This window comes from Argopecten irradians, chromosome 4 (assembly GCF_041381155.1).
Source record: "Argopecten irradians isolate NY chromosome 4, Ai_NY, whole genome shotgun sequence".
In the NCBI taxonomy this organism is placed as follows: Eukaryota; Metazoa; Mollusca; class Bivalvia; order Pectinida; family Pectinidae; genus Argopecten; species Argopecten irradians.
The window spans coordinates 42,445,216-42,458,529 of record NC_091137.1 but is presented as its reverse complement, the minus strand read 5'-3'; the positions used below and the strand labels follow the sequence as shown (position 1 = coordinate 42,458,529).

Here is a 13,314-nt window from a genome sequence, read left to right as displayed (position 1 = left end):
TCGAACGCAATAATTCTACTTATTTAATGTCCGCTCCTAGCCACCGTTGTTAAAGGTCTAGGTATATAACTACTTTATATGTGCTTTTTATCTATTAAATGTAATTTTTAAAAGGTATAAAGGGCCTTAAATGATGTTTTCTTACAATACTTTGGGTATGTTGCAAGGGGATCCCTTGTGTCCACCTTTTGAACATATTTTTTATTTTCTAATTATCTTTGTTAATAAAAGATACTTTACTCATTATTTTATACACATTATAATGATATTTACTAATTATTTTACCACAAATTGATTTTTCAAACAAACAAAAAATCAAATTTTTGGCATGATAAAAATTGAGGATATTGGATTTGCTCGAAATATTTGGCATGTTATCGATTTTGTCCACACTTTTAAACCTCTTTAAAAACATACAATAGGTATACTCTTATAATAGATATGATTCAAAGAAAATTAAAATCCGGGGAAAATAGCATTTTATAGGCTAAAATGAAGCCATGAGTATTAAAAAAAGCAATATTTGCCCTAGATGACTGTAAATTAAAAAATGATCACAGGTACAATGATAAAAAAACAGTTAGTGATAGAATTTTGTAAACTAACATATATACTATAAAACCAGTGCATTTTTATTCTTGCATTTTCCCTAACAGTACAAAAAAACCTAACAATTAGATATGCTTTGGGGTGATAGTTTGTTTTTTTAATATCAGAAAACAAAGAATTTATGGAAAGACATATGTTTTCGCCAACAGCTCAAAAACTAAACATACAAATTAAGGTTATCCATCCGTCTTATGTAGATAAAAACTATCTTAAATTGGATTAAAGATAATTGTTACGCTTGATTTTAAAATGAAATATATTTCATCTAAAAAGAATACCAGCACAACAAAGGCTACAATCTTAACTTTGACCAATCCCGGGGCCTTTATTTCGTTACATAAAAAGTATTTAAAACTGTTACTATATCATTTGGCATACCCCATAACTCATATGTACCAATGTTCGCTTATATCTAATTATATCTAAATTTCAACCAATCAGAGGTCTCCATTTTGTTTTCATGTCAACCAATCTTTTTTAAAGTGATACCATGTTATTCAGTATACTTTATAACCCATATATACCAATTTTCACTTAAATCTGACAATATCCTAATTCAACCGATCAGAGGTTTGCTTCCATGGCAACCAATCTTTTTGAAAATGATACCATGTTATCCAGCATACCTCAAAACCTCTATATATACATATTTTCACTTAATTATGACATCATTTAAATTTCAGCCAATCACAGGCCTTCGATTTGTTACCATGACAACCAATAATTTTCAAATGTTTTACCATGATAATAATCATCTAAGATTATAACTGTACACTAATTTTCACATGCATAGCATTAAGGAATCATAAAAATGAAATGCATATCTAGGTATACTAACAAAGAATTCGAAGTGGTCCATTGCATCCTGCGATCTCTATTTTCAAATCCCTCATAAACTGTTTTCCTGGATTTTTATTTCGAAACTTAGACAATCTACGCCATGAGAATATTTTTAATGCGGGGTAAAATTGTGGACAGAATCCGTAAAAGGATGAAATGAGATGACAAATACATGTAATACATGTATTTGACACATTCTCTGGCTCTGATGCCAAGCTATAGGCAAGGGGGAGTAACTCGACGCAATTGTCAGTTATTCATGGAGTAGGCAACCAAAGAAAAACTCTGACTTTCTTCTAACCCGGACACCAGATTTTCACTTTCTGACAGGACTGAATAAGTTCCTACATAAACTTAGCAGAGAAATGCAATACTATATATAATTACATGGTTTATAATACCGTATTCATTCATGTTCTAGATTTGTACTATATAAAAACAACAGCATCCAGACAACTAGAATAAATCAATAATAAATAAATATACAAATAAATACATGTAAATAAATAAATAAAAACAAAGGATAAGACGACAAAGAAGAAGTAAGATGATGAAAAAGATGTTATCTTTGGAGAAAACGACACTTAAAAAAAACACCCGAATCTCTCCATACGTCAATTGTTAATTATTTTGACGGTAACTTATTTGAAAAATAGTTCTTCGGGATTTTTTTTTTTTTGGGGGGGGGGGAGGGGGGAGTGGGGCGAGATTTTTTTTTTTTTTAATTCTTATTTGCAAAAAAAAAAAAAAAAAAAAATGAGCGAGCGGTATTATAATTGAAAATGTGACGTATACAAACATACAGATAATGCCGAATCCATTATATTTGTATTTTATGTACATGCAGGTTTTATCATGTCATGCTTTGTGAGTCGAAAGAAAAGATAGTAAGAATATCTTTGGCCTCTGTGCGATTGACTTGTCTGAAAGACTTTTTTGTCTGAACAATGTAGTACGAGTTTATGTGCAAAGATTTAAAGAGAACAAGGTAAAACAAAACAATATGATATCAAATTCAACATTTATTATCAACAATAAAACCTCACTGCCATGCTTTGGCATTAAAAATAAACAAAATATTAATTATTGTTTGTTTGATTAATTAACGTCCTATTAACAGCTATGGTTATGTAAGGACGGTCTACCATGTATGCGGTGTGTTGCGTGTATGTTGTGCGAGGTGCGTGTTTTGGGAGACTGCGGTATATTCATGTTGTGTCTTCTTGTATAGTGGAACTGTTGCCCTTTTCATAGTGCTATATCACTGTAGCATGCCACCGAAGACACCAAGCAACACACACCACCCGGTCACATTATGCTGACAATGGACGAACCAGTCGTTCCATTCCCTGTATGCTGAGCGCTAAGCAGGAGCGGAAACTACCACTTTTATAGACTTTGGTGTGTATAGACCAGGGGACAGAACCCTGAATTTCATAAATCTTTAAATGTCCATTCTTTTTGACACTCCGTTACTGTACTTGTGACAATAACATCTCCGTCAAAAGTTTTTTCATCGTTACAACATAAACATGCGCCATTATTTCATACTTCTTTTCTTAATATGGTTCCATTTTGCGCTTTACTTTTGTTATCCTACCCTTTCGTTTCAAATTGGTGTGGCCTTATGTGTAGTCTGTAAAATGAGATCTTGAAATAGAAGGAATAATGTTAGTGGTAAGTCTAATTATTTTCCTGTAAAAAATATTAATAAGTAATCATATATTATTGCACAATGAAAGACAGAGGCGTTACCAGAACAACCTCTATCATTAAACACGATTATCCAGTCTACCTTAACCCTAGATCGATAGGAGTGAAGATCACGATCAGGTTTATTATTTATGGTGTCAATTAAACACTTGATTTCACAAAGAGACACGGAAGATGCATAACGACAAAAATGTTCTCTAAAAGTTTTTTTTTTTTTGTTTCATGATTTATTTATTTGTGTTTTAAATGAAAGCATTCGTGCTGTTTTATCTCACTGTCTCACGGGTAAGATGATGAGACTCTTTCATATGTGGATATGAAGGATAGGGATATTTTACCCAAAATGTTGTAAAATCCGAGGCTTGCCAAGGGCTATACAACGTTTGGTGATCCTGAGGAACGGATGAATATCCCAATCCGTTATATCCACATATGAAAGAGTATTTTCACATACTTCGCAGGGGCGTAGCCAGGGTTATTAGTGCACACCCTTCTATTATGTCGAATTAGTGCACACCCTTCTATTATGAATCCTATCTGCTATAGTGATTTTTGGGTATTCGGAGATCGAAATTACGTTTTATATGAAAATATACTTAGTATGAAATTGGATAATCCAATTAAAACGATTCCATTATTCTCAATGGAAACACAACCATTTCCTGATAGAATTAAAATAAACTCTGGATATACATGATATGTATGTATCTATGAAAAAATGATGCACAATTTCAAAATGTTGTAATAACGTTGTCTCAAAAATGGGTGCATATATATCAATGGTGTGGACCTTTATTTTGTTGAGGTTAATACTACCAGAGCAGTATAACATCATATTTACCGAATCAAGGTCCCTAATTTACATTAGATATGGAATTTCTTTTAACAGGTGCATATAACTTACAAGAAAAACGATGGCAATAGGACAACACCCTGTTGAACTCAACAATGGATAGTGAAATTCATTATATTTCATAATTATGTAATATTAACTCTAAGGTTTTTTAAATAGGTAACACGGAATCAATATGCTGTATCTACCTCTAGATGACAATGTATTAGCCAATGACAAAAGTAGAAAATCAGAACATAGATAATATACAAATATCGACATGTTTTCAGTTAGATACGGTGAATAGTGACATCACCCGAGGCCGAAGGCCGACGGCTATATCACTTTCGAGGGTTGATAAATGACCGTATCCACCTGAAAACAGGTTGATATCTGTTTTATTATATTGAATTTACATGATGTAAACCCCTTCGCCCTCGAGAAAATAATTCTTTCCAGGGAGACAATTCTAGAAGTATCCCTCCACAAAGGCCCATAATTCTTTTCTTTCATACCTACGGATGTAATACTGGCTGGTCCAGGGCAATACAATCATGTCGCCTGAGCATGAGGCTGTAGTGCATGGCTACCCATGCAATAAAGCCCCGTGACGTCATGGCGTCAATAAAATCTCAATTTCCTCGGTAAACTTTTAACAGTTTTTTTTCACAAACTTGACTGGTTTTACTATAAAAGATGAAATCAATGGAATTTGTGTTGAAAATATCACGTAATTTTTCATGTATGGAAAATTGACTTCCAGTCGTGGATTTCTTCGAATTTATTTCAAAATAACGGGATATTATAGTTGTAAAATTGCAGTAAAACGTCGAGATATGAAAGAAAAATACTCTTGCATAAGTGGATATGAAGGATAGGGATATCCACATATGAAAGAGTCTTATAATGATTACTAGCATTTCAATATAGTTGCATTCTCAACCTTATAATATCACAGTAACGCCAATGTTTAAATGATTTATTGAACTCAAGCAATGAATCTGTTGGGAATTTTAGAAACTCATGGGAGACGTATTGGTGATCGACTTACAACTTTTAGAGGATGTATTAAATATGTTTGTTTCCGATTCAGTACAAATTTAGTATTTAAACGTTATCAGTGTTAATTCTAAAATGAGTAGGAGAATGATGTTGATGCACGGGAATACGGGAGTCTATGGCAGCTACGCTCTTGCTTCGATGCTTTATCGTAATTTTTACGATTATTATATGCCGCCATTTTGAAAAAAACAACAACTGTAATTCAATTCTCCATGAAAATTGTGAGGTATTTTCAACGCTAATACCGTTTTTTTTGTATCTTTTATAGTCTAGTTTTTGAAAAAAAAATGTAAAAATTTTACCGAGAAAATAGTGATTTTGTTGACGCCATGACGTCACGAGACTTTATTCCATGGGTAGCCATGTAATACAGCCTCAGGCGACATGAGTGTATTGCATGGGACCAGTCAGTATTACACTCGTAAGTATTGGAGAAAAAAAATGTCTGAAGTTGTATCCATACCTTCTTGGCATTATGCTGTTGGTGTCAATTATATTAACTCTATATGGGTTAAGTACAATGTACTAATAACAGATACACTGCCTCGCCACCTCAGATAATTGCTTATTTTCTCTTTTCTACGGTGGCTGATTTATGCATTTCGTCTTTTTGTCTTTTCCCGTAAAGGAGAATTTAGGTTCTTAATAATTGTCTTTTCTGAGCACAGGAAAAATGGCACAAATGCATTTACACTTTCCGTGTGTTTTCATACCCAAATATCACAGAAATTGTTTTTTACATTCTTGTTCAATTAGTTTTGTAGTATATACCATATATATGGTGTTTTAACATTAAATCTACATCCCTTGTACATTACGTTGATGTAGACCAAACAAAGCAATGGTACTTTGTTTCTCTTGTAGAAGGTAGCGATCATGTAGATTAGATAAAGAAACACTTTTTTAGCATTTTTAATATTTTAATTACACTGTAACAATAGGTATATTATAGTCTTTCTTGTTTTATTCTTGATGGGTTTTCACGATGCTTGTTACAACAACAACACCCCCCACCCCCCCCCCCCCCCCAACCCCCTGTCTCAAATGAATCATTGGAAGTCTATAATCTTAAACAAATAGCGGAATTAGAAATAACTGCGACTCCGTATTGGAATACAATAGGCACTGCACAGTATTTTGAATTGATTTGTGTTATTTTTTAAGCAATGTTAACTATTTGCGTGTATTAAGAGACGACAATACTTCATATTACTTAAGACGTATGAGTCTCAGCCAATGTCATATCATGTATTTCCGAAATTGAACAGAAAACAAGAAAGGTATTTTACCCATTGACATATGCTATGTATATTGCCATCTCTGAAAACAAAAGAATCCAGTCAGCAATGTATATGATTTGTTTCAAATACAACAAATAAAAAATGGTTACTCTCATTCGAACGCACGCCTCATTCTCCGATAAATCAATTTGACCAGTCATTCGTTACATGGTTACATACTAATGGTTTCATGACGCTAACAAAACAAACAAGTTTAATCACAAATCGATGTAGTAAAACGTGTACGTTGTCTCAAACCAGTCAAGCGAGAAGACACGTACTTTGTCTCTGACCAATCAAATGAGAGGATTTGTTTACTCTTCTTTAATTAAAACACGCAACTACGTCAGATCAAGCGACAACTTTAGTGTATTGCTAGCTAACAACCTCACCCTGTTGAAGTTACTGAGACAATTTGTAGAGAGAGAGAGGATTTTAACATCGTTAGTGTGTGAAGGTACTTAAGCGGTTAGAATATCATCAGATTACTTCGAAAAGAAGACAGCAATCACTGACGTTTTTTGGACAATATCTCCTTTGCTATTTGGACAATATCTCCTCTGCTCTTTAGACAATAAATCCTTTTTGGACAATATCGTCTTTGCTTTTTTGCAAAGATATGTTTTAACCTAGAAGTTTGCTTGATACCTCCCTGGGTGTTATTTCCTAAATAATGCCAACATGAGTCTCATTTCAACTTTTGGAGGTTTGATTATAATTTCATTGTTGCAGTCTTGTTCAGGCTCCGAATTTAATAACACTCGCCTGCTAGCTGACCTTCTACAGGGCTACCAAAAATGGTCGCGACCTGGCAATAACTATACGGTTCCTTTAGACGTCTATGTCGAATTCCATCTCTTATCTATTCGGGAGTTCGTTCAGTTGACAAACAAATTCGCCATCACTGGAGTGTTCGAATTGTCCTGGACAGACGAGAGGATATCCTGGAACCCAGATGACTATGGCGGAATAGACAGAGTAAATATACCACAAGATGTGGTTTGGAAACCCGAGCTGATCAACACAAAACCATTTACAGTAGTACAGGCGATTGGTATACCGACATTTGGAATCACGTACTTCCCCGACGGTTCGGCATTGTGGACCCCGGGGGACAATTATGATACCCCCTGCGAAGCTGACGTCACCTATTACCCGTTTGACAATCAAAGCTGTACCTTCAGGTTTTCCGACTGGACACAGATACCAGGATCTCTCCGGTTTGTTTCTTCATCATCACAGATAGGACTGGGACTTTATGTAATTAATCCTATGTGGGACGTCACAAACACCATGATCAGTTTGGAAAAAGACGAATTCGGACATTTTATTTTCTTTGGGATTCACTTCAAACGTCTCAATGGATTTTATGTATTGAACCTGATTCTGCCATTGTGTTTGATAAGCTTTGTGAACATATTTGTGTTCGTCCTACCTGCGGAGTCAGGAGAGCGGATTGGGTTTTCAATAACTGTGTTTTTGGCACTTTCCGTTCTTCTCACGATCATGTCTGAAAATCTGCCACAAACATCGCGTCCACACATATCAATTGTGTGTTATATGATATTCTTCCAAACAACTATCAGCATATTCATTTTGCTTGCAACCATTCTAAGCCTACGATTCTACTTCGCATCAGAATCTGAAAGTGTCCCAAAACATTGGCAAAGATTCGCACAATTATCGAATCTCGGCTGGCTTTGTAGAAAAAGAACAAAACGGCAGATTTCGAATGAAACGACGGAGTCGAAATCGGTGGCTTTGGGCAGCAAAGAACTCTTCGCTGTGGATTTGGATGATAACGTCGAGCCACAAAACAAGACAAATATGACAGAAGAGGGCCATCAGGCCCATAAAAACCATCAGATCATCTACAAGAAGATAAAATGGAGGGAGGTTGGTGGTGCTGTCGATAAAACCTGCACCGTAGTGTTTTCATTTCTGAACATTTTAAACATCGCTGTGTTTTTTCTTACCATGCATGCAAATGGTAAAATGTAAAGGAAAGGCAAGTGCTATTTTTGCATTTAATTTTTATATTTCACATGATTATATATATATATTTATATACACATGTCGTTCTAGAAAAAGGTCAAACATGAGTTTTCGTGTATTTAAATTCAATTTTCGTCCTAGGTAAAAACATACTTTATTTGTAGCGTTTTATTATTTTTGATGATTTGTGATGAGCTTTTTGCTAATACTATACAAAATTTGTACACAAAAAAATCAATATAACTAATAAACGTTTAATTAGCCTTTTAAACTTTATTATCGGGTTTGAAAAAAAGTTTTGAGAAAGAGATCTACCTTTACTACAAGTTTTTTTTTTCTTTAAAGAGTTGTAAAGTATCTTCAGATGTAAAATATTAAAAGGGTGCTTGATTCGAGATCTATAAATCCAGCGCGAAATTGAGCGTGAACCTTTGTGACGTCATAATAACGTAACTCACTGTTACTCGCAATTCCTCGGAAGTTTTCTTCAAAACTAAACAACAACAGCGAGGTGTTCTTAAAGCCGTGCAATATAACATCTCGAACCGTGCAATATAACGTTTCCATGGAAGCGTGCAATATAACTTCGAACCGTGCAATATAACAAGGTTTTATTGAACGGTCGGTGTAATAGTTGAAAATATTATATTTTCTTCATATATAGATTGGTGTAAACAAATTATGTAATATATATATATATATATATATATATATATATATATATACACACATGTCGTTCTAGAAAAAGGTCAAACATGAGTTTTCGTGTATTTAAATTTAATTTTCGTCCTATATGATAGAAATTGAAAAGAAACACAATTTACTTTTGCTAACTTTTTAGCATCACTTTACATGTAGATATACCAGTATGAGTGTCGTGAACTCGCTCTATCAGTTCTTACTGTTCAAAGTTTATTAGAATTAATCAATATCTACCCAATAACATAGAATATGCATCAGACTTTGCTTTAGTAACACGAGAAGAGAAATACACGTAGATGCTTATTGTGTACTTGACTTAAACGGTCTTCTTGGATTCGTACAAGAATAACGTACTATATATAATAGATATGTAGATATATCTATTTACATTCTATCGATTAACTGATACTTTTGTAATGGACAATTTTTGTATGTTTTGTAAAGGTAACGTACTACATAGAATAGATATGGAGATATACCTATTTATATTCGACATCGTTTAACTTGTACAGTCAAAACCTGCCTTAGCATACTTATGTATGGAAATAGTTTGTGTATTTTGTAATGGACATCCTAAGTATGTGGTTCTCACAAACACATGATTGATTAGATACAATTTATTATGTATATGAGTTATATTGATTATAAGTTTTCTCTTTAAATATTGTTTCAAAATCTTTACGGCCTTCCCTGCTTGCAATTTGATTTACAACTGAAAAGGTTCTATATTATACACTTAAAATATAAATTTTGAATTTCTGCAAAAACTGTAAATTTTATTCCACTTCCCAGATACTTGTAGGATGTTGGATATGTCTTTCCATTGGTTACCCAGCTTGTCTACACTGTGATCTAAATTCTGTGATGTCCCATCTGAGAACATATAATTGTTGCAAAATATTTTGTGAAGTTGTATTTTATGGTAATATATCTGGCACAGAAGTGAAGATTGAATTAAGTCAAAACTTTTTTTTTCGTTTACGTGTCTTATAAGAAAAATGACATGAGTTTGTATGGAGAAATCGGGGCCTGATATTTATTGCTTTAACACATTAACCATTTGTATTAATCAAGTTTTAAATATAATTTTGATGACAATTAATATTTGGTTCTTTAATAATAAAACGTCAGTTTCTGATAATCATGGTTTTTAGTTTTATGTGAAGCATGTATAGATAAATGTTTTACACGAAATTTCAGAGTCCTATTAAAAAAAATCGCTTCATTAGTCAAATTCTGCATTTGCATATTACAGTGTTTTCTACACTTGCGGGTAGGTATTGGTACCCTGAAAATAAAGAATACGCTGAAAATAATGAATTCGCTGAAAATAACGAATACACTGAAAATAACGAGTACACTGAAAATAACGAGTACACTGAAAATAACGAGTACCCTGAAAATAACGAATACCCTGAAAATAAAGAATATGCTGAAAATAATGAATACGATGAAAATATCGAATACGCGAAATATCTTATACGCGGAAATGAAATGGTTCCCAGTAACCATTAGGATGGCAAACATTCAAATTATACATGTGGGATTTTAAGTTGACGCATTATATCTATCGGAAGTCATTAGTTTAAATGATTATCAAACAAAGCCTGTTTTATTCAAGGTAGGGTTTCTAATGAGAGAGATTGTATAGAGATCGATATCAGATCTTCCGTAACGTTACACCACAGTACACATACGTTAACATCACACGGGTTCAAACGTGAGTTTTCGCATTTCCATGATTGCAATCGTGATGTCTGCATATGTATTGGGAAAAATCAAATTAATTTAGGTTAAACTTGGTTTATATACCGTACAATCAGTTGCTTAGTTCATTAAGGAATGATCTCACATGGTTGTGAATGCTTGTGAATTCGGGTGTCGGATGGTAATGGGGTTCGGGAGTATTATTCCCAATTAATAATTTGCAAAAAAATGTTTTGTTTTAGTGTTAATTCAGTTGAGTGTTATTTAATAAGTTTATCTAAGGAATGGTTTTACTTATTTTTTGTTTACTTGTGTGTATAAACTGCAATATTTGTACAGATACTGTAAGATGACGTGCGTGTTGAAACGTATTGCAAAAATGGAGACTACACACCAGTAAACATAAAAAAAATAAAAATGTTTCCTTTATTTTCATTCCGACCGACCAATGTTTTAAACTAAGTGTTCCGATAAAAAATATCGTCATACGATTGATGTAACAGCATTCGATGGAATCCCGTAACAGCTAGCAGGAAATGTTGTCAAAATGTATATAATAAAAAACAGAAGATACATGAGGAATGATTCGTAAATAAGTACGACACACATTTTTTAAATTTAAGCAGTAAAAAAAATTGAAGACAGCTTCTGCTGTTCTTGGGGCGTTGTAAAAAGTGTGTCATAAAATGATTAAAAAGGTTTTGATGCATGTGTTCAATTAAACTTTTATATAAAAGTATTTTTTATTATAAGAAGCATTTGCCGATATTGTTTTTCGACCATAGGTCGGTCTTTCACAGCGGATTTCCATCAAGTGGAGTGAATACATTTCGTGATGTATCAAAACTTAAGTAGACTGTCGTAGTGGTTTTATTGTAACTTGTATTGAATTGTATGTAACAAAGTTGTTTGAATGGGTTGTCTGTAACCAATGTTTAATGAAGAGGTAGTGGGGGAAACACAATAGAAATCAAATTGATATGCCCATTATTCATACTAAATTGAATAAAAATTTTTACGAGAGTAGAATAGCTGCTAAACATAATAACCGTTACTCGATTGAGAATTAACTATATATTTGTGAATGAACGAAGAACTGCAAAATAACAGGACTGTTTAAAGATATGATTTTGTTATTTTATATCAGCCTTTTAAAATGTTATCAGAACTCACTATTGAATATACTCGGCATTAAGCCCGTACTTTGCAATACTGCGACAGCGTCACGTTCACTTGAAAAAATAGTGATAAAGGGAGGTCATTATTATATAGCATATATATTGCACAGTGTCTGTTCGATCCACCTGTGGATACTGGCAGGAATTCTGCACCGGTTTAAATAACCAAAAATGTAAGAATTCATTATCCTTGCACATTCATTATTCTCCGTTTAATAATAAATAAACAAATCTTTAAAAAATGTTGTTTGTTTATTTACTTACTTATCTAACTATTTATATTATATTTATTTCGATTTTTTTTTGAATAAGAGAAGAATGACTGTCTTAGGTTCTACGAAAATATTATATGCCGTAAAACAATGATATAGAAATTCAAAGTAATAAAACAATACCGAAATTATAGCTACATTTGTATAAAATCAATGCTTATTTAAATGTTGTTATACGTGATCACTCACTCTGCATTCTCTACACAACCAACAATTTAGAAAGTCAATACTTTGTATTTATTCAAAACATGGAAACAAATTCATTTAACCATATTAATCTGTGTATACAAACACGAAAATGTATATGTAAACATGTAAAATAAATCAAAACACTCTTTAGGCCATGGGCTAGGAGGGTCCCATATGCACCCCCCCCCCCCAAACCTCCGAACCAATATTTTTTTTAACCCTTATGACCCACTGATCACAAATCAAAATGTTAACATTGCATAAGTTGGGATGAACTTCCGGTTATGACGTCATCAAGATGACCGCCATCTCGAATTTCACTAAAAAAATGAAAAATATTCATAACATTGACATTTTTCAACCGAAGTAGACAAATGAGGTATCAAAATGACCACAATAGAACAACAAAAACATATCAGGACCAAATAATCCAATATATGTAGTGATTTTTACGCTAGAATGTGAAAAAATAGGATTTTTAAGTTCAAAAATGGTATTTTTTTAGTAAATTTTTCATATTTTGCTTGACGCAGCAAAAATGTTTTCCAACAGCAAACTATTATTTCTAATTAGTTTTTTGTCCACTTATAAATCAGTTTAAGCAAAAAAAAAAAAAAAAAAAAAAAAAAAAACAATGTTAACATTGTATAAGTTACGGTAATGACGTCCTCAAGATGGCTGCCATCACGAATTTCACTAAAAAGTGAAGAATATTCATAACATATACATTTTTCAAATGAAAGAGATTAATGAGATATCAAAATGACCACAATTAGAACAACAAATACATATCAGGACCAAATAATCTAATATATGAAGCGATTTGTACGTAGGAAATGAAAAAAAATAAGAATATTGTGTAAACCTACACAATAAGCTTTATTGTGCTCTTTTGGGCGAGATGACTACGTAAACCAAAATAATTCTGACAGTTT

At 33.0% G+C, this 13,314-nt stretch overlaps 1 protein-coding gene across 1 annotated transcript; it reads left to right on the top strand.

Moving 5' to 3' along the window:
- Nucleotides 1-7,017: 7,017 nt before the first annotated feature.
- LOC138322308 (neuronal acetylcholine receptor subunit beta-3-like) lies at nt 7,018-8,337 on the top strand. Its single transcript, XM_069266344.1, has one exon. It carries the CDS (start codon nt 7,018-7,020, stop codon nt 8,335-8,337), a length of 1,320 nt encoding a protein of 439 aa, XP_069122445.1.
- Nucleotides 8,338-13,314: the final 4,977 nt, after the last annotated feature.

Coding starts and splice junctions, on each gene's coding strand:
- LOC138322308 (XM_069266344.1), top strand. CDS start 7,018: ATGAGTCTCATTTCAACTTTTGGAGGTTTGATTATAATTTCATTGTTG.